General features: G+C 45.3%; 1 protein-coding gene across 4 annotated transcripts in view; it reads left to right on the plus strand.

Moving 5' to 3' along the window:
- Positions 1–819: 819 nt before the first annotated feature.
- The window catches only part of LOC147901192 (DNAse I-like superfamily protein), a 41,822-nt gene continuing 16,635 nt past the window's right edge, over positions 820–26,006 (plus strand). For all 4 annotated transcript variants that reach the window (XM_087375598.1, XM_087375596.1, XM_087375597.1 and 1 more), the window contains exons 1-4: positions 820–919; positions 20,002–20,089; positions 25,590–25,630; positions 25,754–25,803. In XM_087375598.1, coding sequence (XP_087231724.1) covers positions 854–919; positions 20,002–20,089; positions 25,590–25,630; positions 25,754–25,803 — 245 coding nt within the window. In that variant the 5' untranslated portion in view covers positions 820–853. The remainder of the gene's footprint in view (positions 920–20,001; positions 20,090–25,589; positions 25,631–25,753; positions 25,804–26,006) is intronic.

Raw genomic sequence — 26,006 nt, forward strand, 5'->3', positions numbered from 1 at the left:
TCCTGGGAAGAAAATGATAACTGCTTGCTGAGAGAACTTTCAAAGAGCAGCGACCAATGAAGGCAGCTTCAACTTATATTTTATGGCCGGGGGAGGTTTGGCCCACTCCTTCCGGCTGTGATGAAATTCATCTTTGAGCATGTCAAAAACATAGTGAGCATCTACAGAATCTGCAGTAGAGAAATCAACTTGCTGTCTTTTGGAGTCCCGGTGATTCCTTGCGGGAGTAACTTTTAAACTGGTCCTCCATGGAAGTAAGCAGGGCGGGATTGATGAAATTGCAGAATAGGAACAGAACTGTACGGCGGGATTGCTACAGGCAAAGAGTACGGACAAAGTAGAGGGTACGACTGTACAGAATGTGCGAACCGTACGGGTGTACGGAAGAGGATGTACGAAGGAGGCTGAGTCGTACGGGAAGCTGTCAGAGTGCGCAGGAGCTATACGGAAAGCAAAGGTAAGCGGGGATGCTGACGGAATACGGTGAATCAAGCTGTACGGAAAGGGACGGGGAGTACGGATATACAATAGGGGTGACGATTAAAAGACGAGCAGATACGGCCGGGGCTGCATAGGGAGGAAACGGGCTGCACAATGGACATACGGCATCCGTACAGTTGTATGGACAGGGCGCGGGCCTGTACGGGAGCTTGGGGAGGCTGAGCAGCAACCCTCGTCTCTCTCACACACACACCCCCCCTCTCACACACACATAGAAGCACGTGCGTGCGCATGCACACATGTGGCGTAGGGGTGTGTGTGTGATTACAGCGTGCGTGTGTACATATATAATCTTAAACATACGTATACGTGTGTGTGTGTCTCTCTACATGTGTATATGCCTCCTTAGTCGATGTTGCGGTTAGCTTCTCTGAGTCCGCCTGTCGTGAAACCTCCGCCGTCTTTCTTTTTCCAACGGGTATGCAGCTCACTCACCTTCACCATATGCATAACGTTTTGCCGCGTTCCCTTTTTAGTTTTGAAAATTGGAGTGCAAGAGGGAATCAGCGACTCAGCTGAGATCTGTATAGTCACGTACTAGCTCAACTCAAATCTTGGTGAGTCACCTGGATGAGGGGATTCTTCGAGATTGCAGTGTCCGTAGTTACAAGTAGGCAAACCCATCAGTTCCTAGCGAAGCTATAAAAAAGACGAGTCGCTTTCTGGTTTACGCATTCTGGCGCACGTCGCTTCCCAAATGACTAAAATTTGCAGAGAGGAACAAATGTGAATTCGCTCGAGATCTCTAGACTAAGGTCATTCAACACTTGTTAAACAACAAAAAATATAAATTTGTATGATTGGATATATTCTAGTCTTACAAAGGTATATATCATTCAACACTTGTTAAGCCAGGGCTGGGTGTGGTTGGCACCATGAAATTATTGTCATGGGAAGCTTATTGCAAAGTGGAGCAAGAAGAAGTGAAGAAAAACTTATTCTTATGTCATGCCTACAATGATCAGAGGCTGTGAAAAAGACGAGCTCTTTGATGTATACTTCTCGGGATAAGATTCTGCTTCTGGCCTTACTGATTGAAATTTCCTTTACGGGTTTACGCTTCTCAGGGAACGGATGCGAACAACAAATGAGGGACAATGTAAAGCCAACGGATTCCTGAAGGAGATTACGTAGAAAGTTCATATAGACCAAACTTTGCAGACCCGTGTGTGACCTTAAAAAGCCTATCAAGATCCCTTTTGTCCTTGCTCCCATATTGACCCTTGGGGATACATTATATCAAACCTTATGCTCACCAAGGTGGCCTGACCTATCCCTAGGTTATGACAGGCAATCCAGATATGCCAGGTTGTGATACTAGCCGCTGACTCTCTTACATCATCCTCAGGTAAGTGTGGAAGGATGTTTGTGGATATTGGCATGATTCTGCCGTATCACCATGCCGGTCCACATAGAGCAGAGAATCGAAGAAGGGGACAGTAAGAAGTCGCAAGCAATCTGCAGCACAGCAAAGGAACATATCACCACCACTTTGGATGCTTTCATCAACACCAAAATGAGATAGCATCATCGATGAAGGAGTAAGGAGACTGAACAGAAGGAGCCCTCAATCTCAGGATAGTAGGGCTCAAAGAGAAGGAGAAAGAGAAGATTGATGAGATGCTTAATGATCTTTTTTGAGCAACTATGGACATCTGTGAGCCCCAGTGGTAGAAGTCCTTTAGAATCGGAATGAAGGTGGACAAACCAAGGCATCTAAGATGTCCAAGCTTTTCAAAGCACAAACCTCATCTCAAGGGGAATCAATATGGGTAAACGAAGATCTCATGAAAAGCCAACTGTTACTACAGTAGTAATGTGAGGTGACATTACCCCTAGGGGTGCCTCGGGTAGGGAATTAGCAGGTTAGATAGTTGTCATTAGTTAGGAGGGCTTAAGTAGCCAAAAGGGGCTAGTAGTGCCTAGTTAGGACAGAATCAGCTCAGCACATTGTGATTTCATCAGAAGCTGCGCCAGTTCCTGGTTTCTGAATGGAGTTTGCACCTCATCTGCTGCTTTCAGGCTGACAATTTGATAGCTTGGAGCTTCCTTGGTGTTGAGGTGGTCACTCTCTCTTTGCTTGGCTACTGTTTGGAATTTCTACACTAATTATCTATTAGATATTGGTATTGGATTTCAGATACTGACAGAACCGAAGTAGGAAGTGACTGTGGCAGTGTCTACAAGGGAAATCGCCATAGACTGTTGGGCTTATAAACTTTCAGCTTGTTTTGAGCCAAGTTTTGACAACTACATATGGCTACAGAGGATATTCTAAGAGGTGTCATTCATTGTTTTTATGTTCCAATTTCTATTTCATGTTGAATGTGTCTGCTTAAGTAGCCGAAAGGGGCTAGTAGTGCCTGGTTAGGACAGAATCAGCTCAGCACATTGTGATTTCATCAGAAGCTGCGCCAGTTCCTGGTCTCTGAATGGAGTTTGCACCTCATCTGCTTCTTTCAGGCTGACAATTTGATAGCTTGGAGCTTCCTTGGTGTTGAGGTGGTCACTCTCTCTTTGCTTGGCTACTGTTTGGAATTTCTACTCGAATTATCTATTAGATATCGGTATTGGATTTCAGATACTGACAGAACCGAAGTAGGAAGTGACTGTGGCAGTGTCTACAAGGGAAATCGCCATAGACTGTTGGGCTTATAAACTTTCAGCTTGTTTTGAGCCAAGTTTTGACAACTACATATGGCTACAGAGGATATTCTAAGAGGTGTCATTCATTGTTTTTATGTTCCAATTTCTATTTCATGTTGAATGTGTCTGTAGACAACTTAGAGTCAACCCAAACTGAGACCCATAATTAGGTTTTTATGTGCGCTAACTAATGTATATGCGAGTGATCAGGGTATTCATAAGCCGTAGTGGCATTCTCAATCAATTGGGACATGTTGGAGACCTTAGTCTTTGTGCAATAGTCCTGAATCTCCTTTGGCAGCCCGTAGCAATACCTTCCAATTTGCTCGGACAGCGGTACGTGCCTGTAAGAGGTCACTGGCAACAAGGCTTCCCAAAACTTCTTATTGCAGTCTTCCAAATTTCTGCAATTCGCCGCATCTATCTTATACCAAGCGGTCATGATATCCATTTCGAAAGTAGTGGTTAACCATGCGGCTGAGAACACCTGTTTGAATTCAATCCATGTGGTAGGCCAGTAGATGGTGAAGAGCTTGAGAATTGGGAAGAGAGAGATGCCCACTCTCTAGCATTAATCATTGGGACCACAGCGGACTAGGTTCTTCCGCACATCTAGATGGCCGAGACGTCTGTAGAGACGTGGGCTATCCTGAAGGATTTGTATGAAACTGACAATACGTTTTGAATTCTGATGCTCCAACATCAACTGTACAATCTGGACATGATTGAGGCAGACAATGTTCATGACCATCTGACAAAAGTCAGGGTGGTAAGGGACCAGCTCGCGGCAGTTGGTCAAAAGGTAGACTCAAGTCATCTAGCACTGTTGACTTTACACAAGCTACCTCGAAGTTTTAAGAGTTTTGTGATTATGGTCTCTGTTGGATAGAGGACCAACCCTCTCACCTTCGAGGAGCTTGGGCCTTTACTATTGCAGGAAGAGGCTCGGGAAAAACTGTTTACTCAATTGGAGGAGAAGGCTCTCGTGGCAAGGGACAAGCCCGGCAAGAGTAAGTTCAAAGACTCCAAGAACAAAAGCAAGATCGAGGATGTAGAGAAAAAGAGGCAGATGAAGTGCTTCTACTGTGAGAAGCTTGGTCCTGCTGCTAAAGGGTGCTGCAAGAAGAAGGGAGATCTCAAGGAGGAGTCCAAGTCCAAGAAGGAGCCAAAGACCGAATCGGCAAATGTCACGACCGGCGCTCTTTTCATCATCATTGAGTACTGCTCCATTTATGCAGTCAGTGAAGGAGAGGAAGGCTGATATGTGGACATTGGAGCTTCAAAGTACATATCCAACAAGGGTTCAAAACCATGGAAGTGATGCATCTCGACTCCAAGGTCACTGTAGGGGATAACCGGTATGCCCTGTAAAGGGTGTCGGTAGTATTCCATTCATCACGACTGCAGGAAACGAGGAGTTGATTTTCAGTGTACTGTATGTATCGAATTTGTGCAATAACCTTTTGTCTGTTAGTCAGATGGACAAGCACAATATTTCAGTCTTATTCGACAATGGCAAAGTCACTGTCACATCCAAGGCAAACGGACGGGTGGTGGCTCAAGGTGTCGAGGAGCATGGGCTATATCGGCTCAACACTCTGTTGGTGCACGGGGACCATGGTAGATCCAACTTATGGCATGAACGGTTCGGTCACGTCAACTATGGCACTCTCTCCGAGATGCAGAAGACAAAGATGGTGGATGGACTTCCACCGATTGCAGGCAATGATCGTGTCTGCTACAGGGCTTGCGTGGAAGGCAAGCAACATAGGGACAGGTTCCCACAGGAGGCCTCATCACGGGCGAAGAAGCCGCTCGAGTTGGTTCACGCCGACATTTGCGGTCCAATGTCGACAAATTCATTTGCAAGTTCGCGGTATTCTCTTTTACTAGTGGATGATTTGAGTCGCATGACGTGGGTATTCTGCCTGGGCAAGAAATCTTAGGCTTTTTAGAAATTCAAAGATTGGAAGGCCCAGGTAGTAGAGGAGAGCGGGGAGGTAATCAAAGCCTTCTGCACCGACAGAGGGGGAGAGTTCACTTCTACCGAGTTCAATGTATTCTGCAAGAGGCACGGGATTAAGAGACAACTCACTACAGCGCGCACATCTCAGCAAAATGGAGTTGCTGAGAGGAAGCACAGGACCGTCACAGAGACAGGGTTGACCATGTTGCGAGGGAGGAATCTCTCGAAAGCCTACTTGGGTGAAGTCGTGAACATTGCCATTCACATCCTCAACAAAATGAAGACCAAGGCTGTTGATGACAAGACTCCATATGAAGCTTATTATGGTAAGAAGCCCACCATATCTCATTTAAGGGTTTTCGGTTCTAAAGCATTTGTGCAAGTGCATAAAGATGAGCAACAATGCTTGATCCCCATAGCCGGAGATGTATCTTTGTGGGATACAGTGAAGATTCCAAGGCCTATCGCCTGTTTGACCCGGAAAAGAAGAAGATCCTTATCAGCAGGGATGTGATCTTTGAGTAGAAGCCACAGCCTGTAGAAGAGGTTCCAGAACTTCCGGCATTACCCCCACCCAAGGTCACCATTCGAGAGGTGGAGCTGACTGAAGACCCCAAGGAGGAGGAGGAAGAGCAGGAGCATGCCATTCCAGAGCCAGCTCCCAAGTCAACTCCATCAAAAGCACCTCCATTAGAGAAGAAGCTACCTCAATGGTATTTGAAGACGTTAGCAGACTCACGGGTCACGGACATTCTCGAGAGCAGTTCTGGAGCGCGGCAGTCTCAACGAAACATGAAGACTCCCTCCGTGAACTATGCTTTGGTAGCTAAGCTTGTTGAGCCCCGTTCCTTCCAAGAAGCGAAGGATATACCAGAATGACAGGAAGCCATGCAGGCAGAGATGGATGCCATTTTGAAAAATGACACTTGCGATTTAGTGCCCAAACCAACCAAGCGGAAGGTCATTGGGACGAAATGGGTGTACAAGCTTAAGTTCAAGTCAGATGGGAGCTTGGACAAGTACGAAGCAAGATTGGTGGTGAAAGGCTATGCACAGTCAAAAGGACTTGACTTCGACGAGACCTTCGTCCCCATAGCTAGGGTGTGACTATTGGGACAGTCATTGCCTTGGCTGCTCATCACAGTTGGCCTATTTGTCAGATGGACGTCAAGTCTGCATTTTCGAATGGTAACCTGGAGGAGGAGGTATATGTGGCACAGCCACTAGGATTTCAGATTCCAAGATCTCCATAAAAAGTTTGCAAATTGAAGAAGGCCTTATACGGGCTGAAACAGGCCCCCAGAGCTTGGTACTAGCGGATAGATGTTTTCTTTCAGAAGATGGGCTTCAACGGAGTCCATCAGAGGCAAATCTTTATTTCGACACAGAGGGGGATTTGCGGCTGGTATTGATTCTATATGTGGATGACCTCATCATTACTGAGGATCATACGAAGAAGATTGCTCAGGTCAAGAGACTTCTCATGGATTAGTTCGAGATAACTGACTTAGGCATACTTCACTACTTTCTTGGGACTGAGGTGAAGCATGGAAAGAGCAGTATCTTTATTTCACAGGAGAAATACTGCAGGGAACTGCTCAAACGTTTTGAGATGGAAAGTTGCAAATTAGCAGTGACTCCCATGGAACCTGGTCTGAAGCTAAGTGTGCATGATCCATCTTAGCCGATTGATTCATCTCTGTGTTGACGCTTGGTGGGGAGTTTGCTTTACCTCACCAATACCCGACCGGATACTTTTTACGCAGTTGGATTGCTCTGTCAGTTCTCGGCCACACCCAAGAAGGCCCATTGGGACGCAGGTATGAGGGTGCTAAGGTACTTGAAGGATACCTGCACCTACGGCATCACTTATACGAGAGGCATTGAGTTGGGAGGTTTCTGTGATAGTGATTGGGAAGGTGACATTGATACCCGGAGATCGACCTCTGGATATTGTTTCTTACTCTCATCAGGAGCTGTGTCATGACTGAGTAAGAAACAACCTACTGTCGCCCTTTCATCTACAGAGACGGAGTACAGGGCTGCCTGTACTATGGCATGTGAAGCATTGTGGGTTAGGTGGATCTTGGAGGACATGAATGTGGCCCAAGAAGATGCGACTGTGCTTATGTGCGACAACTAGAGTTGTATAGTGATCGCCAACAACCATGTTTCACGCACGGATGAAGCACATCGAGGTCCACTACCACTTTGTTCGAGAACTCATCGATGAAGAAGTCATAGAGTTGATATAGTGCCCGATCAACGACAACATCTCAGATGTCTTCACAAAGGTGCTTCCTAGGGAGCAGATGGAACACCTCATTCGACGCTGGATCGGCCCATAGTTGTGTCATTGAGAGGGGGTGTTAGAAAAGTCACTGCCCCACCTGTGAGCCCCTGTTTTGAGGGGACAAGAGGGCAGGGGACTATAGGGGGGTAGGGGAGCAGAGGTCCTACCAGGCTGGAAACCCGCGCAGCAAAGCAAGAGGGGTGCGGCCCTTCTACACGGCTTATGGCACAGGAAAATGGCGCGGCCTAGGATCTGCATCAGCAGCCCATGTGCTGGGCACATGGGCCCATTCATAGGGCTGGCCCAAGCCAGGTCGGTGCTGGAAGCAGGGGGCCGACCCCCTGCTGGTTGGTTTTCTCCAGCTGAAGCAGGGCCTATAAAAAGCCCCCTCTCCCCCCCCTCATTTCTCATCACTTGCACAGACAGCCTTACACAGGCAAGCGCGCAGAGGGAGAGAAGTAGGCTCAGCAGTTGACAGCATCACTTGGCTGTTTGTACACGCTCGTCCTTTGAGCTTTTGTCTGCCTACGATTGTCAAAGAATATATCCGAGTTTTTGCTATCTATCTCTCCGTCTGTCTAAGTGTTGTATGAGCTAGATCGGGAGTGAGGTGTGAGTGATCCTATCCTCTATTTCCAACAACCAAAACTGCTCCAAGAGCTTCTGCAAACTGTGGATGCTCTAGGAGGGCAAGGGAGAGAGATGGTAGGTTGGGGGAAGCACATGCATTTGCATGCATTTCACTTGGCCCTCAATTAAAGTCCTAACCACCATACCAAGGACAACGTTGGTTATCCTTGGGCCCAACTTTAAAACCCCTCTTAGATGCCTATGCCTTGCGCCTAGGACTTAGTGGGTGCACTTAGAAATTGACCCTAGGGACTTCTAGGAATTTTGCACTTCCTCTAGCTAGCCCTTCATAGCCAAACCATTACTAGACTTAACCCCGGATTGAGTTACAATAAATTTTGCATCACTTTTCACGTCTCCATGACAGATGGGGTCTCCTCCTAGCCTAGGACAGCCTCTCCCTAGGCGTTTTCCCCTTTTCCTACCTATTGATAAGTCCCCTTTTCCTACCTTGGAACTCTGGAGATCTTAAATATCATACTTTTGAGAGGATATGACAGGTATGGATGGTTGTTGATCATTAAAAGCACTCTCTCACTAGATTTTCGTTCTCTGTCTTTGGAGCATAGTTCACACGAGTTTGAGGCGGGGAAAGGGAAACGGGTGCGAAATGGTGTTTCGGAGTTTCAATCACCAGAAGTGGTGAATGAAACTTTATATATATATATATATATATATAAAATAATTATTAAGACATATGTCATACAACAAGGCTTGAGAGGATAACAAAGAGGAGAGGAGAGGGCAAGGGCTGAGGAGAGTAAGGAGAAGAGGGCAAGGGCTGAGGAGAGCAAGGAGGAGACGAGAGGGCAAGGCTGAGGAGAGCAAGGAGGAGATGCTGGAGAGGACAGCAAGGAGGAGGGGAAGGGGGCTGAGAGGGGGGTTGTAGGATGAGAGGAGAGCAAGAGGAGAGGCTGGAGAGGGAGAGCAAAAACTCAGTGGTTGAGGTGGGTGTGCGTGTGGTGTGTGTGTGTGTGTTGGTACTTTTGCTTCTATAGCTGAGCATTGGTTTCTACAAGCTCTTACATTGCTGCTCTATGTATACGTTTCCTTGGCTAGGCTCCAGAGGCACTGCCCCCTCCAAAAAAACAAAAAACTGCCCTGTCTGAAACGCCATTTTTGGTTTCGAAAAAAAGGCATCGAAACAGCGAACCGTTTTGGGTGCCTAGAAACGCCGTTTCTGGGCACTATGCTTTGGAGATAAGACATAGGTGTCCGCCCTCTTTTGCTCTTTTGCTTGTAGAGGTGTTTCACTAGTGGGCTTGTAGTAGCAAGCTTGGTACTCATGGTAGCTGGATAGTAGGATGCCCATTTTCAGACTTGGAGGCGAGTGTCTTTTGGTCGCATTGTAGATGGATCAGCAGTAGGCGTGCATGGAAAGGCTAGGGCTTGTCCATAGATGTCACAGTAGCTGGCTAGCTAAGAGTGGATCATCGGCTCTGTAGGCTCACGGAAGCAAAAGGATGCACAAGAGTGGAGCAAGAAGTGGAAGCCGTCACATCAACTAGTATGAAAATGAAAGTACAAAGTACTATATAAGAGAACTCTAGGACCTAGTGTCCATAGTGGTACCACTAGTACTAGGTGTCATAAGACACTAAAAGTACTAGGTGACCTAAGTGCCAATAACTAAAGCTAGATGGCACATACCAGGGCCCAGAGGGCATCAATACGACCGGGAGAAGATGGCCTACAAACCCCCCTCCATGGAATGGGCTGAAGTATTCTGGAAACGTCTCAAAATACCTGGTATTTTCTGGTCATGGTGGCACATGTTCATCCAAAAGGATATAGCCACAAGGTATGCCAGATCATGTAACAAAGGGAACCAAGTGTTAAGCCTATCGAAAGACTTTGAACTTGGGACGAGGAAGTGCCTTTGTAAACATATTTGCTATGTTGTCCTTTGTGGGAAGGTAGGACAACTCTATGTCTCCTGCTCACAACCGCTCTCGAACATAATGATAGTGAACTTCAATGTGCTTGGTACGCGCATGAAACACTGGATTACGTGCAATGACCAAAGCACTCTGGTTGTTAGTGTGGACCATAGTTGGAGGATGTTTGGCGAATACCAAGATCTCTAAGTAACTGTCGAGGCCAGACACACTCTTCTGTAGCGGTGAAGGCTGCCCTGTACTCAGTCTCACAGCTGGATGTGGCAACTGTTGGTTGCTTCTTGCTGAGCCAAGAGATACATGAACTGCCAAGCAAAAAACAGTTGCCGGTATGTGACACTCTGGTGTCGGAACAACCTGCCCAGTCACTATCCGTGTAAGCATGCATGGTAAGTGAACCATGATCACCATAGAAGAGGGCTAAATCCTGAGTGCCTTTGAGATATCTGAAGACTCTCTTCATTGCCTGCCAATGCTGTGAACTGGGCATGTGCATGAACCTACTGAGCTGGGATACTGCATATTGTAAGGCAGGTTTGGTGTGGCATAAGTAAATGAGACATCCAACAGGCTGCTGGTAAAGAGTGATATCACATGGTGGGCTTCCATCATGAGCTGAAAGTTTGAAGCCAGGGTCCACTGGAGTAGAGATTGGCTTGCAATCCTCAAACTGAAAGCGATCAAGGAGATGTCCAATATACTTGGACTGTGACATCATGATCCCCCCTCAACATGAGCAAACTGAATGCCCAAATAATAGCGCAGCTGTCCCATGTCTGACATTTCAAAAGCTTGCTGCAAATCAGCCTTGAAAGCTGCAATATGCTGAGTATCAGGGCCCGTGAACAGCATGTCGTCCACATATAAAATCAGCACTAAAAAATCAGATCCACTCCCACGGACATAAAGAGTGGGCTTTGTGGGGCTATTCTGAAAACCAAGGGACAGTAAGTGTGCATGAATTCTAGCATACCATGCCCTAGGTGCCTGCTTCAAACCATAAAGGGCTTTTATTAGCTGGCATACCTTGTTTTCAGAGCTAACAACCTCAAAGCTAGGAGGTTGTGTCACATAAACTTCTTCCTGCAGATCCCCATGAAGAAAGACAGTCTTGATGTCAAGCTGGTGCACTTGCCAATGGTGATGGGCTGCAATGGCAATGACACATCTAATAGTAGTAATCCTGGAAGTAAGAGCAAAGGTCTCCTCAAAGTCAATGCTTTGTTGTTGGGCATACCCTTTTGCAACAAGACGGGCTTTGTGTCGATCTATGCTGCCATCAGATTTCCTTTTTACTCCAGTGGACCCTGGCTTCAAATTCTCAGCTCATGATGGGAGCCCACCATATGATATCACTCTTTATCAGCAGGCTGTTGGATGCCTTATTTATTTATGTCACACCAGACCTGACTTGCAGTACGCAGTATCTCAGCTCAGCAGATTCATGCACATGCCCAGTTCACAGCATTGGCAGGCAGTGAAGAGAGTCTTTAGATATCTCAGAGGCACTCAGGATTTAGCCCTCTTCTACGGTGATCAGGGTTCACTTACCATGCATGCTTACACGGATAGTGACTGGGTAGGATGTTCCGACACTAGAGTGTCACATACTGGCAATTGTTTTTTGCTTGGCAATTCATGTATTTCTTGGCTTAGCAAGAAGCAACTGATAGTTGCCACGTCTAGTTGTGAGGCTGAGTACAGGGCAGCTTTCACCGCTACAGTAGAGTGTGTTTGGCTTCGACAGTTACTTACAGATCTTGGTATTTGCCAGACATCCTCCACTATTGTCTACACTGACAGCCAGAGTGCTTTGGCCATTGCGCGTAACCCAGTGTTTCATGCGCGTACCAAGCATATTGAAGTTCACTATCATTATGTTCGGGAGCGGTTGTCAGCAAGAGACAGAGAGTTGTCCTATCTTCCCACAGAGGAGGACATCGCAGATATGTTTACAAAGGCACTTCCTCGTCCCAAGTTCGAAGTCTTCCGACAGGCTTTACACTTGGTTCCCTTTGTTACATGATCTGACATTCCTTGTACATTCATAGGTGGCTATATCCTTTTGGTGCCACCATGACCAGAAACTACCAGGTATTCTGAGACTTTTCAGAGTACTTCAGCCCATCCCATGGATCTAGTGATGCCCTATAGGCCATGGTATGTGCCTTGTAGGCATAAGTGTAGGCACTTATAGTGTTAGTGTCTTCTAGGCCACATAGGACACTTAGTCCTATGTGACACCTAGGACACTTAGTCCTATGTCTAGGTACAAGTACTTTGTACTCGTGTATTTTCATCTTATCTAAGTTTTGACGTGACTGATCTATCGACTCGTCTTGTACTTGCACTCTCTCTCTCTCTTCCTTCCGTACCTTCATTGTCCGGGCAGCAAGAGGTTGATCTTATTTGCTGTCCCTCAATGTGTCAAGAAGCCATCTGGGAACTTGCCTTTGCTGTCTATTGACAGCTCGTTCTTCAATCACTGCATGATGAATAGTGGGATCATTTTGTGCTGGAAGAGGAACCTGCAAATCAGCATGGGGTGCTGGCTGATCATTGCTTGTTGGAGGGCCTACAGGAGGCTCATGTTGCTGGTCAAAGTCCCCCTCTGAGGGAAGCAGAGGTAACCAAGAGTCAAAGACATCAAACATGTCAACTTCTGTCTTAGTTTTGCGGTCCACAAGAGGAGAAGCCGAACGTTCAGCAAAGATTACATCTCTACTGACAATAATCTTCCCAGTATTTGGTTGGTATAACCGATACCCTATGCTCTCCTGGCTGTAATCAATAAATATGCATTTGATTGCCTTGTCATCAAGCTTATGTCTCAGCTGAGATGGTTCATGAACATATGCAAGAGACCCAAAAAACTCTCATGTGCGAAAGTGAAGGCTTCTTGCCTTTCCATGCTTCATAAGGTGTAACAGTCCTCAATGCCCTTGTAGGTGATCTATTCAGCACATAGTTGGCACACATCACTGCATCAAGCCAAAATTTATTGGGCAAGGACTTGGCCTTAAGCATGCATCTGGCCATCTCCATAGTGGACCTATTCTTCTTTTCAGGAACAAGATTATGCTGAGGAGTTTAAGGAGTAGTGTATAATAATACCCCGTGAAGACAAAAAAATGCATCAAACTCCTTTGACATATACTCTCCCCCCTATCTATGTTGAGGGTGACAAGCTTGCATCCTAATTCATTCTCAACCATATTCAGCCACCTTTGAAAGCATGATAACACTTTAGGTTTGGCTTTTAAAGTATAATTTCCTTTGTGAGAATTTTGGACAATTGTTTTGAAAAGGAAACCGATGCATCTTACCCAAAAGACAACCCTGTCACACATGTTTGGAAACTGTGTGAGTTTGAGGTACATCATTTGCCATGTCCTGTGAATGTAACTTGGCAAGAGCTCTGTAATTGAGATGACCCATTCTCTCATGCCAAAGATGAGTTTCAGCAAGCTGTGAATTTGAAATAGCAAATGCTTCAATAGAAAGTGCAGCTGAGTGATGATCAAGGTGATAAAGCTCCTTTTGCAAAGTGCTAGTGAGAACTATGGCATTGTCATCACGAAGATCATATACTAAGCATTTGTATCCATCAAATCTCACTCTGAATCCTGAAGTGGCAATTGCTGAATTTGAAATCAAGTTGACTTCAATTCCATGCACAAAAAGAACATTTATCAAAGTGACAGGATGGCTTGAAATGGATGTGAGCTGCACATCTCCAATTCCTTTTACAGCATAGGAAGCATTATTAGCACATGTGATAGTCCCTCCTCGAGTGCATTAGCTAAGGCATAAAACAATTGCCTGCAGATGTGACGTGCTTGGAAGCACCACTATCAAAATACCAAGACTGAGCATCATTAGCAGTAAAGAATGCATCAACTTTGGAGGGATCAAAGGAGCAATGGATAGCCCATGCCCAATCATCCTGGAGAGCATGTGCATGTGAGGTATCTACTGGCTCGTGGGATTCAATTGCATGTGAGGCATTGACTATCAATCTTGCTTTCTTTTTCTCTTCGCTTGACCTTTGTCAAGTATGTATCCATAGAGTCACATTCATGCTAACTTCCTACAATTGCATTCTTAAATATGCAACACGTGCCTCATTGCAAATCTGATAAAGAGAAGCCAATTTGTCCGAAGCATTCTTTGCTCTCCTGCACGACCGGATGTGTGGAATAATGATTCTCTTGCATGATAAAGCAATACAGGAATGTGCATTTGCATCTCTTGCATCCCATCTTGTTTGTTCCTGAGTTGGAGGAGCAGCAACAGGAGTGCTAGAGGATAAAGCATCAGGAGGAGTACCCTCTGCAGAGGGACCAGCAGTTTGGGCAGCCACTATAGCATTGGCTGGCCTAACCCAAGAAACAATGTTCCAAAAATGCCTTGCAACTAGAATATGTTTCATGAGATAAGACCACATCGGTTAGTTGGTGCCATCCAACTTATAATCTTCACGAAGAATGCCAAATAAATCATGATTGTTGCCAGCCATTGCAAATGGGATACCCTGGAAAGAAAAGACCTGAAAACACAAAAGCCTCATCACTGCAAAGAGCTGGCTGTCCAAAAATGACAGCAAATATCTGCAAGTGAATGTCCTGCAAATTTCCAGCCCAAATCAAAGGGCAAATGCAAATTTGACCCAAATGTGACTGTGTCAGGCAATGACCATTGCAAAAATCAGCCAATCTGGCAAAAGCCTCAAATGTAATGAGGGCAAAAAAGCCAAAAAGAGGGCAAATACAGAAAAGCCCCAAATTTTGCTGAGATTTTGCAAATGTGACCCAATGTCTTGCAATCTGACCCAATGTGCTGCAGATGTGACCCAATGTCCTGCAATCTGAAGAAGAAATTGCAATCCAAATCCCATAGCTCCAATGTCTTGCAAGAAATTGCAACCAAAAGAAGGGAAATGAACTGAAAAACCCCAAATTTGCCAATGTGCTGCAAAAGCCCCAAAACTGCAAAATCGAAGCCCAAATGCAAAAACCCCAAATGTCAGCAAAAAATTGCAGATCTGGTGCAATGTCTGCTCCAGACGGTACGGAATGTACGATACTGTACGGCCGGTACGGATGCCGAAGTACGAAAATGTATGAAAATTGAAAACTGTACGAAATCAAAAACTATACGGAAATCCTTTCAAGTGTACGGACAATACGGAAATACGTACAACTGTACGGACATGTGCTGACGTGCTGTACAGACGGCCGTACGGAAGCGTACAAACAGAGATTTTTTTTTTCGACAGTTGACGCGCCATACGAAATCGTACAGACAGTAGGTCAAGGGGTCGCATCGGAGTTGTGCGGGAGCTGGAGCTGGAAGTAGGAAGATAGGAGTAGGGAGCAGGTCCGGGAAGGAAGTGCTCTGATACCACTGTAGGCTCACGGAAGCAAAAGGATGTACAAGAGTGGAGCAAGAAGTGGAAGCCGTCACATCAACTAGTATGAAAATGAAAGTACAAAATACTATATAAGAGAAGCCTAGGACCTAGTGTCCTAGTGGTACCACTAGTACTAGGTGTCATAAGACACTAAAAGTACTAGGTGACCTAAGTGCCAATAACTAAAGCTAGATGGCACATATAAGAGCCTAGAGGGCATCAATACGACCGGGAGAAGATGGCCTATAGGCTCTTTGCATCCGGGCCCAAGAAGTGGATGTCCCTCGGTGGGTTGCCCATTCTTCCTCCACTTTGCCCTTGCATGAATGTGGATTATTCTCCCTCTAGCCTTAAAAAATCTAGCTCTGGTCTTAGTCTCAAGCTCTTGACGTGCCCTTTGCCATTTACATGAGCTAGATGCTCTTGAGTTGGAATGTATATGGTTTCCATGATTGTGCCAGGAAGCAACCTTAATGGTTGACCCTTTGACAAGAATTGCAAAGGGCCTTGGTTGTTGATATTCTCATTCTTTAGAAAGATGGTAGAGAGGCAGCCTTTATGACAAATGGGACTCCGTTCCTTTCCATTGCAATGGTATGGTATGCATTTTAGTTGGCTAGCCTTGGCGCTTGGATCTTTGGCCAAGGTGAGTTTAGATTTATCTCAAAGTGGGGGACCTTTGGATTGGAATCTTGAATATTTACACATTGGCAATGCAGACAACATAGAGGCCTCTTTTTGCAGCAAGTCATGATGCCCTCAGTGCTAATAGAAACTTAGTACGAAGACTTTATATAAATGAATGCTCAAGTATGTGTGAGTGTGTGGATATGTATGTGTGAGAGCATATGTTTATACCATGGTCTATACCCACAGTTGGGTGCTGATGACATTTGTAGGGATGTCGTAGTGGCTAGTCTCTGCTATGCGTGATGTATTTTATGGAATTTAACCTTGTGAGCAATGTGCTCAAGTAACAGAGACATGGAGCACCAATGGAGGCAAGAACTTAACAGTACGTCTTATTGCAGCAAGTACTCAAGTGCAAAAGTGTACAACTAAAGTGCAAGTACAAGGCTATGAAGGCTAGCCTGAACCCTAGCTTGATCAACTCATGGGGCAACCCATGTTATAAGAGTCGACTTAGCTACCAATGAACTAATAGTACTAGAACATTAACTAGTACTAACCTACAAGGCCATACCAAGGGCTAACCTAACAAACCTCCCTCCATGGTATGGGTGAAGTACTCTAGAAATACTTGGAACTAATGCCATGGTCGAACATGTTTATCCAAAAGGATATGGCAACCTATGGAAGTACAGGAATGGCAGAACCACACAACAAATTGAATCAAGTGTAAAGCTTGCCGAAAAGCTTCAAAACTTGGTTTGAAGAAACGCCTTGGTGAAGATATTGGCCAAATTGTCTCGTGTCGAAACATAAGATAAGTGAATATCTCTTGCTAATATACTCTCTCTAACATAATGATAATGAATTTCGATGTGCATAGTACGCGCATGAAAGACTGGATTCCATGCATGGTTAAAGCACTCTAGCTGTCAGTGTAGATGTAGTCAACGTCACAGCTAGAAGTAGCAAATATCAGCTGCTTTTAACTGAACCAAGAGATGCATGAAGCTCCAAGCATAAAACAGTTGCTGCTATGTGACACTCTAGTGTCATAGCATCCAGCTAGTCATTGTTTGTGAAAGCATGCAAATTGAGAGAAGAATGGTGGCCATAGAAAAGGCCCAAACCTTGAGTGCTTTTAGGTTGGAGCCTCCACGGACTCATCAGTTTGAACAAGGGAAGCAATGTATCAAAGACATCAGAAGAAACAATAGTTGGGTGTATTGGATAGTCTAACAACGGCTTGATAGAGTTTTCAGCAAAGAAACATTTCTGCTATTGATAACCTTCCCAGTATTTGGCTGGTATAACTGATAGCCTTTGCTTTCTGGGCTGTAACTAATTAAAATGCATTTAACTGCTTTATCCTCATAGCTGTGATGGAACGTGTGCACATGCAAGGCATCCAAACACTTTCATGTATGGGATGCCCAGCTTATGACGTGTCCAAACCTTATAGGTTGTGATAGTCTTTCATGCCCTCGTGGGTGAAAGAAAGAAAGAAAGTTTATTAAAGTCTTTGGAAGACCGATGGGTCTATGAGACAGTGGAAAACCTGATACAATCGTCTGACCAAGGCCATTGTGACCCCCGTCGGTCGGGCTCCGACCCTAAACAAGGAGGGGATGTCCCCAGGTATGATTTGTGAGTCAACCCTCTGTTTGAGCTGTCGGGTCACAGGCTTCGGGTCACGGTCATGTCGAGGTCTTGCCTCGTGGGGGTCTATGTGATCTGGCTGAAAGAACATCATGATAGAGCTCTAAGAGGTATCAGCCGAGGAAGAAGTTTGCTCGTCTCCGTGCTCGGAGTATCCTATCGTGGTGTCTGAGCACCCCTCTCTCTCTCTCTCTCTCTCTCTCTCTCTCTCGGTGCTTGCTTCAATTTGTATTTGATTTTTGCTTGAGCTCTTGAGCTCTTTAGCTTAGCATAGCTTAGTACTCAGCAAGGGCCCTAGCGCGCCCTTTGCTTCAGCTTCAGCCCATTGAGGCTTGTATGAGTTTTCCCTCTTGGTGTACTTTGTCCCATAGGACAGCCAGGGCATGACTCACATGAGGACAGGTAGCCTTGACTTGACTAGATAGACAGTGCTTTTAGGCGCATTTTCAAGATCCACCAACGAACAACTCTCTTTAGTGAGGCCATTTGCCATGTATGCGGTACCCTTTTAGGGGAGTGATTTCTCGACGACAGACTGGAGGAGATTTGAGAGAGGCTATAGGTGATTATGGGATCTAGGATGATTTGAAGCAAGCCCTCGGTCGTTCCTCACCAAATAGTACAGATAGAGTTCACCATGATATCGCTTCTGAGATTGATGCCATCTTTTGGACTGATGACACTACTTTTGACTGATGCCATCTTTTGGACAGTGACATTCGTCCACAAAGTTTGGGTCTTACCCAAGTGGAGATTGCCGAGGTTGGCATAGAGTCATCTAGACGTTTAGCAGAGAGAGCGGAGTCAGCACATCATGGTATGCACGCGTATCCACATGGTTTGCTAGCCAGGTTATTCAGATGGACCGGCTCCCCCCCTTTCAGTACAACATGGATGCACCACCCGAGTTGATCCCATGAGATGAGATTAACTGCATCATACTATTAGATCTGCTTCAGCTCTGTACATCTCGGACTTTTGGGGGGGGGGGGGGGGGGGGGCAAGAGTTCCCCACCAAGACCCAATTCTACTGTGACCCCTTCTTGAGAGTATCGGAGGATAAACTCATCATCAAACCCTGTTACCTAAAGGACATATGGGTCTTACATGCACAGAGGATTGCCATTGGATGCGTCCCCATTGGTTGAGGATTAAGGCAGGGAGAGCTACAGGCACACCCAGAGCGGATCTATAGGCTATGCACTCTAGGGGAGGTCGAGACAGAGGAGCACTTCCTTTGTGCCTGTCCAGATTACTATGAGATCTAGGGGTGATACCATTGTCTCTTTCAGGAGGGGCATGGCTCTTGTCCAGTGACGGCTGTTCCACTTCCATGACTAGGTCTGCATTGGGCTCTATTTGATGGAGATGCGATGGCATAGAGAGACTCTACTGGGACAGATTAGACAGTGGCAGTAGGTGACCACGCTGCAAGAGGTTGAGGTAGGCCGAACACAGTAACACGTCACATATTTCTGTGCATTTGAGTAAGCTCCAGGGCATATTGGGGTGGAGGAGGAGCTAGCTGACATGAGGGTAGCGTGGATCAACAGGGAGAAACGACGCGTCGATAGCGAGCCAAGGACACAGAGACCATGCGTGAACACAGAGGATGACTAGAGCATGCATGATCGAGGTCCGGTCTCTCTCAGCCCTGCTCAGAGGAGATCACCAAAGACAAGGTGACATCGCCCATCGGATACAGAGATCGAAGAGACCACCTCCTCCGCCATAGCGAGAGACTAGCTGATAGATGCAAATGCAGGACATACTTGCAGCTCACCGGAGAGCCTTCATGTCATCGGGTTCCAGATTTTGAGTCTCGCTCTCAGTCTCAGCTTGAGTTTTCAGTTTGAGCTCTTGAGCTCTTTAGCTTATCATAGTAGTCAGCAAGGGCCCTAGAGCGCCCTTTGCTACAGCCGACTTTCAACATCCAGGAAGAACAAAGAAACTCGCATTCAAACAATTAGAAAAGAGAACTTGTCAGTTGTCAAAACTATTACAATCTATTGAAAATAGCAGAATATTATCTCAAGCCAAACATTTGCAACATCGGATGTGCACATGTGGAAAGATAGACAAATACATGAATAGGAAAACAAAGAAACTCGTGTTTGAGGAATTGCTAGTAGCATCGATTCTATATTAATAGGTGGCTGGCTATGGGAGTGTCTTGTTTTCTTAATCCTTACAAACTGTGGAAAAGGGGAATGGTAGAAGATGGAGGTGGAGGATTACATGTCTGAAATAATGCTTCTTACATATGAAGCACATATTATGTCTCCTAACATGCTTTGTCTTGTATCGTTATGCAATTATAGGGTTATGCATCGTGGAGATTAACTCACTTTTTGATCCATGGCAGATAATTTGTATGACAACAACGAAGTCTACATGGAAACCGAACTTTGTTCCAATAGAAGGGACAAGGAGTGCTGGTCCCGGCAGAGAGAGTGAGTGTTTCCTATCTAGCATCATTCACATCACCGTTTGCAATGCTAGGAATCTTTGATGAGCTGCTAAAATACACTTAATATATTCAAACATATATGCATTGGCCTGTTTAGTTACTAGTGTTCCTCTGTTTGAATAGCGTTCTTCTGTTTGAATCTATTGATATACTCAAACAAATTTCTAGTATATTGGCGTGTCTTGGTGATCCAATTGTTGGTGTATTCTCAAAGATACTTGATTTCATGATACTGCTAGGTGGTCACGAGACTGTGGGATAATTGGTAGGATCCTAGTGGTGACTACAATGCTTACCTCAATTATGCCAAATTGTTCTTTCTAACTTTTCAAACAATATCCCTTGAAAAAACAATCGAATAGAGATGGGGTTTGTGCCAAAAGCCAACACCAGAAATTCACAAGTGTAAATTACCGACAACCTTGATTGATCTATCTTTCATGGTTGAAGGATGAGAAAGGCATCCTATGTAGCTTGGCATCGAGAAAGGTATCATATGCAACTTGGTGTACACACATTTTTCTATACTAGTTTATTCTATCTTAGCTAGGATGGCACTAGGTATGGATAGTTTTCCTACTCATGCAGGTCTGGACCAAATAATATATCTATATGTTTTGGCCTTTCATAGGCGTTGATAATGTCACGTAGTACAGAGATATTTGCTAGCCGTGCACAAGTCATGAGCAACTCAGAGATGGCTAGGTGAGAGGGATTTCACATGGGGGGTGTCTCACCGTGTAGTAGACTATGTCATTGTCCCAAATCCTACCCCCTTATACTGGGAGTAGACCACTTGCATGTATCCTTTGACCTAACCCTTTCCTACCTATACAGTATATCCACATGCTCCCCTCCGCATATTACCAGTACGGCGTTGATCATTCATTGGACCACATCCATATGAGCTATCTTACTACTTTTTACGATAACAGATGAGCAACCAAGCATAGAGGCCAAATCTCTTCTTTTCATTAATGCAATCCACATCGCAACACAACATTCCTTCCATACACAATCAAAAAGACAGGAAAGTCACCTAAACGTCCGTACTGAGACTAGTAGGTATGATGATGAGCATGCCTAATGCTTGTGCTTTGATACCAACCAAGGACACCCCGATCATATTTAAATTCAGAAAGAGTATCAATGTTTAGTGCGATGGAAGAAAAGGCAGCTTCCTTTGTAGTAGTAGAAAGCTTTGTTGGGAAAAGATCACCATGTCCTATCAAGGACTCCAGGAAAGTCACCTAAAGGTCCATACTGAGACTAGTAGGTATGATGATGAGCATACCTAATGCTTGTGCTTTGATACCAACCAAGGACACCCCCATCATATTTAAATTCAGAAAGAGTATCAATGTTTAGTGCGATGGAAGGAAAGGCAGTTTCCTTTATAGCAATAGAAAGCTTTGTTGGGAAAAGATCACCATGTCCTATCAAGGACTCCAGGCTTTGGAAAGCTGACGTGGATCTCTATGATATTCCTAACCAGCCCATGCCCAACCTAGACGACATCCTCGCCCCACCACATAAACGCTCTTCAACACAACCCTCTAGAAGAAGCCATCACAGAAGCTCCAGATGGTAGAGTCAAGGATCAGGAGGCCTCCAAGTAGAACTCCTAATCCTCAAGTCAGAAAGACTTGCTCCAATCCTAACAAAGCTATTTAATGAAGCTTTCTGCAAAGGCCTTGTTACGCCCACGCTTGGACATAATGTGGCTAGTGTTATGGAGGTTAGGTTAACCTAGGGTCATGTAACCTGAGACAAGTATGACACGTGTTACTTTCTTAGGGGTGAGACATACCTCAGCTCGTTTAGGGCGTTCTTCGAAGTGAGGCCTCTTGAGAATATCCAGCCAGGATGGAGCCCATCCATGCCTATGATTCCCTAATGACGTTAGTGCGGTGATGGGGTTGTGTGGTATGGAACGTGTAGTCTTACTTGGGGGATCACTATCTAGGGTTTGCCTAACCTCTAGCTCGGGCTGATCCTTGCAAGGATGTACAATTGGGTGGTGACAATAGTCTACAATTTGTGTCTCTCTATCTATATACTAACACCTGGATAGAGGATTGCATAGGAACCCCTTGGTTAGCTGTGGTTAGCCTATAAAGGATGTTTCGTTTGGTATAAGAACGTACTTTTTCTGCTTGCTTCCTTTTGCAATCTCGTTTTTTGGTTTTTGCAGACTAGGGATGTGAAATTCATTCAAATTCACAGCAAGAGTAGAGCTCACGTGTGCTCCTTCTGGCTTTTTGAAGTCTGATTTGCAAGGATGATACGCTGTGAATTTCGTTTTTCTATTTTAGGGCAGAAGTTTGCTGGTTGAAGGCAGGCAGCCGAAGACTTTGTTTTTGTTTTTGTCTTTTTGGTCCTGAATTTTGAGGTTGTACGGCTGATTCGCAAGCTGACAAATTGCAGTGTGCGCTATCCATTGCATTGGTAACTGTGTAATAGTAGTTTGCGAACTGCTGTCTGCTAATTGTCTTTGGGAAGGATAAGCGATAGTAGAAGAGGCTGTAAAAGCTTTTGCGAACAGCTTTCTGATGCGTTTTAGCTGATACGGTAGAAATTTGTGTCCTTATAGGTTCTAGTTAGACCAGCACCAAGTTTTGATAGGTAGCAAAGAATTGTAGTTTGCTGAGGAGTTCTGCATGCAGAGGTAGGGGCTTCTTGCGTTTGTGGCTGTGGGTAGGCTGTTTAGAAGCAAGGAGGCTGATTGGTATGACACCATGTAGCACTTTTTGCAAAGCTTTTTCCCTCTACTTTTTACTCTTGCCTATGCATTGCTATTTCTTATTCGAGGAGTTAGCCTTGGATGTGATTTTCGGCAGCGTATTTCCCTTCTCAAGCACATATTTTGCTTGTCTTTACATGGAGAAAGGCGCTATTGTGTTAGGGTCTCCTCTTTTCATCTTTCTCACTGGAAAATCTCATAGGTATGATGAGATTTCATTTGAATGAGTGGGAGAAGCATGTGTTGCGCACGTACGCAACCCATTTGGCTATTTCTGATTCCTGTCCTCTTTTAGAATTCCTTGAAATTCATGCATGTTCTCTGTACCTTGGTCCCCACATTGTACGTTCACTGTACCTTGATCCCCACACTTTGCTAACACCATTTCCAGCCCCTGGAGATAATATTTTCTGCAAAGAACATTGTTGTCCAAGCTTGTTTTCAACAGTCGTCCTGTTCTAGAAAGTTTCTCCACTTGTATGGCACATTTGGCAGCTATACAGCAAATGTAAGCAGGTTTTCCAATAAGCCCTGGGAGAACCATTGGAGGGCAGGGATGCGGGTGCTAAAATACATCAAAGGCACACTTGATTATGGCATCACCTATACTAAGGGCAACATCTTGACCGGATTCTGTGACTCGGATTGGGGGCATGAGACGTGGACAGCAGGAGGTCAGTGACAGGTTACTGTTTCTCACTTGGATCTAGAGCTGTGTCATGGGTCAGCAAGAAGCAACCTACAGTTGCTCTTTCTTCTACCGAGGCTGAGTACAAATCAGCATGCTTTGCTTCTTGCGAGGCAGTGTGGTTGAGGAGGATTTTAGGGGACATGGGTGCAGTGCAGAACAAGCCTACGCAGTTATCATGTGACAATTAGAGTTGCATGGCGATTGCAAAGAACCCTGTGTTCCACGCTCGCACAAAACACATTGAGATTCAATATCACTTTGTACGCGAGCTCATCATGGATGGAGAGGTCGACTTGGTGTACTGTCCGACTAAAGAGAATGCTGTGGACATCTTCACGAAGGCTCTTGGAAGAGACTTGCTGGGGAGGCATCTTCATCGACTTGGCAGTGGTCCGAAAAAGTAAGTTCACTTGCGAAACTACGCGGGAACCAGCTAACTCTACTTGTAAGCCCCCCATATGAGGAGAAGGCATTTGAGTAGCTCGGTTATCTGGTAGGTCCTGGTTTGAGATGTCAGAGGAGGTGATCAGAGATAGACACGGGCCACTTTGACAGATTGCTGCTACCAGATTACTCATCATGAGAACTATTCCTCAGTAGTGGAGGGATATACTCACAGATCCTGCCTATGTTCACCCCATCTCTACTTGGTCAGGTTGTTTTAGTGAGGCTGGGCTATGCATCGAAGTTCGTTTAGGACCGGCACCGTTTATCTATTTTGAGGCAGACTCCTCTCACATATTGTATCCCACTGAGCCCCTGGATTGGCAGGAGCTCCTTTGGCAGAGAGTCAGGGTCATTGGTTGCCTGGGTAAGGAATGGGCCATAGATCCTTCCAGTCTGACCATTGCAGAGGATACTAGATGGAGACCTTGGATTTTTCAGGGTCGACCTCTTGCGGAGCTTGACTGGGACCCAGGTGAGTGGGCATGGCCTGCTCCGGTGGCAGGCGATCGTCCTCTTTCCTTTTTCCAGTACTTGACGAGGGCAGGTTACAGGCTTCAGCAGAGAGACTCTCATCACCTACCATCTGCCTCCCAGCATTGGCGCGCACATGGACTTACTGCAGAGCTCTTACTGAGCTACTGGACTCACTTTTGGGGCATCAGTAGAGCCAGGAAAGTCTCCTACTTTCTTTGGCTCACTATACATAGAGGCATACCTGTGGGTACTTGGCTTTAGCAGATGGGTAGACCCTCCTTGTGTATGCGTTGTCAGCTTGTAGAGGAATCTAGCAAGCATTGTTTATGGACCTGCCCTAGCTCTAGAGTGGTCTGCAGAGGTATCTTCAGGTTGTTCTCATATGTTACATCCGAGTCTTTTCTCATGACATGGGCGCTGCCCTTTGGGGGAGAGGATCTGGAGCCTTTACTCTCTTTGAGTCAGAGCCAGGAGACCACGGTTTCTTCATGCAGCATCGCCAGAGACGGGGTCCCACAGAGGCCAGCATCATGGAGCTACATGATTTGCTTTTGGTACCTATACCAGCTCAGGATTCCCTGCCTACTTCAGCTGCAGGGTCAGCCTGGGAGGTCATTTCCAGCATTACCCTATGGCGGATATGGTGTTCGTGATGTTCTTTTGTCCTTGGGGGCTATTTATGCACGGAGGCTGACACTCTCGCTTCCATTTGGGCGGAGATTATCTTCACTCTCAGGAGTCAGTGGGAGCGGTGTACAGGCACCTCTTTGGCAGCTCGTGGGAGGCTCATATTTTTCATGAGGACATGGGACTGCTCCTTGTTTTTTCATTTGACCCCTTTTGGGATGTCGTGGCATTTTAGTCCACCACTATGGCTTTTCTGCCACATTGTTGAGGCTAGGGATAGAGTACTTTCTCTCCCACTTGTTGTATGATTTGTTTTGAATGGAATATATCACTTTTTTATTAAAAGTACTCATAAATACCTTACTGTGTTTAAGAATAAACAGTACACATGACTATGAAATTACAGATCTTGTTAGTGATGTCTTCAACTGCAACATCTTTTCTATGATGTAGTTATGAGATTTGATATAACAATGCAGTCTTTGTATGTGAACTTTGCAGTGGATGTAATCAGAGTTGTTTCGTACAATATCCTTGCCCAGGTAAGATCAATATGATTTTTACATTTGTATTTTGTATATGGACGGACCTTGTTTTCATTTGTGTTTAATTAAAAAATTTTGAGTCAACAAGTTCTCAAACACAATGATGTTTTGGTTGTACAGGCCTATGTGAAAAGCGTTTTTTTCCCCCACTCTCCTTCGGCCTGTCTTAGGTTATGCTCAATTGTTCCAGATAATCTTACTCAACTTCCATTCCGTTACTCATTTGGTGGTCTTGTTCATAACAATGTTTCATCATTGGTGCTCGTTTGAAATGCTTGTGATGCAAAACATCTTGCTTCAAGATTTAACTAAGGAGGTCTTGTTGTGTCATAAAATGCTAGAAAGATAGAGTTTTACAGTTCGTAGAGTAATT

Source organism: Dipteris shenzhenensis, chromosome 6 (assembly GCF_047967505.1).
Source record: "Dipteris shenzhenensis isolate YYH24624 ecotype China chromosome 6, Dip_SZ_1.0, whole genome shotgun sequence".
Classification (NCBI taxonomy): Eukaryota; Viridiplantae; Streptophyta; class Polypodiopsida; order Gleicheniales; family Dipteridaceae; genus Dipteris; species Dipteris shenzhenensis.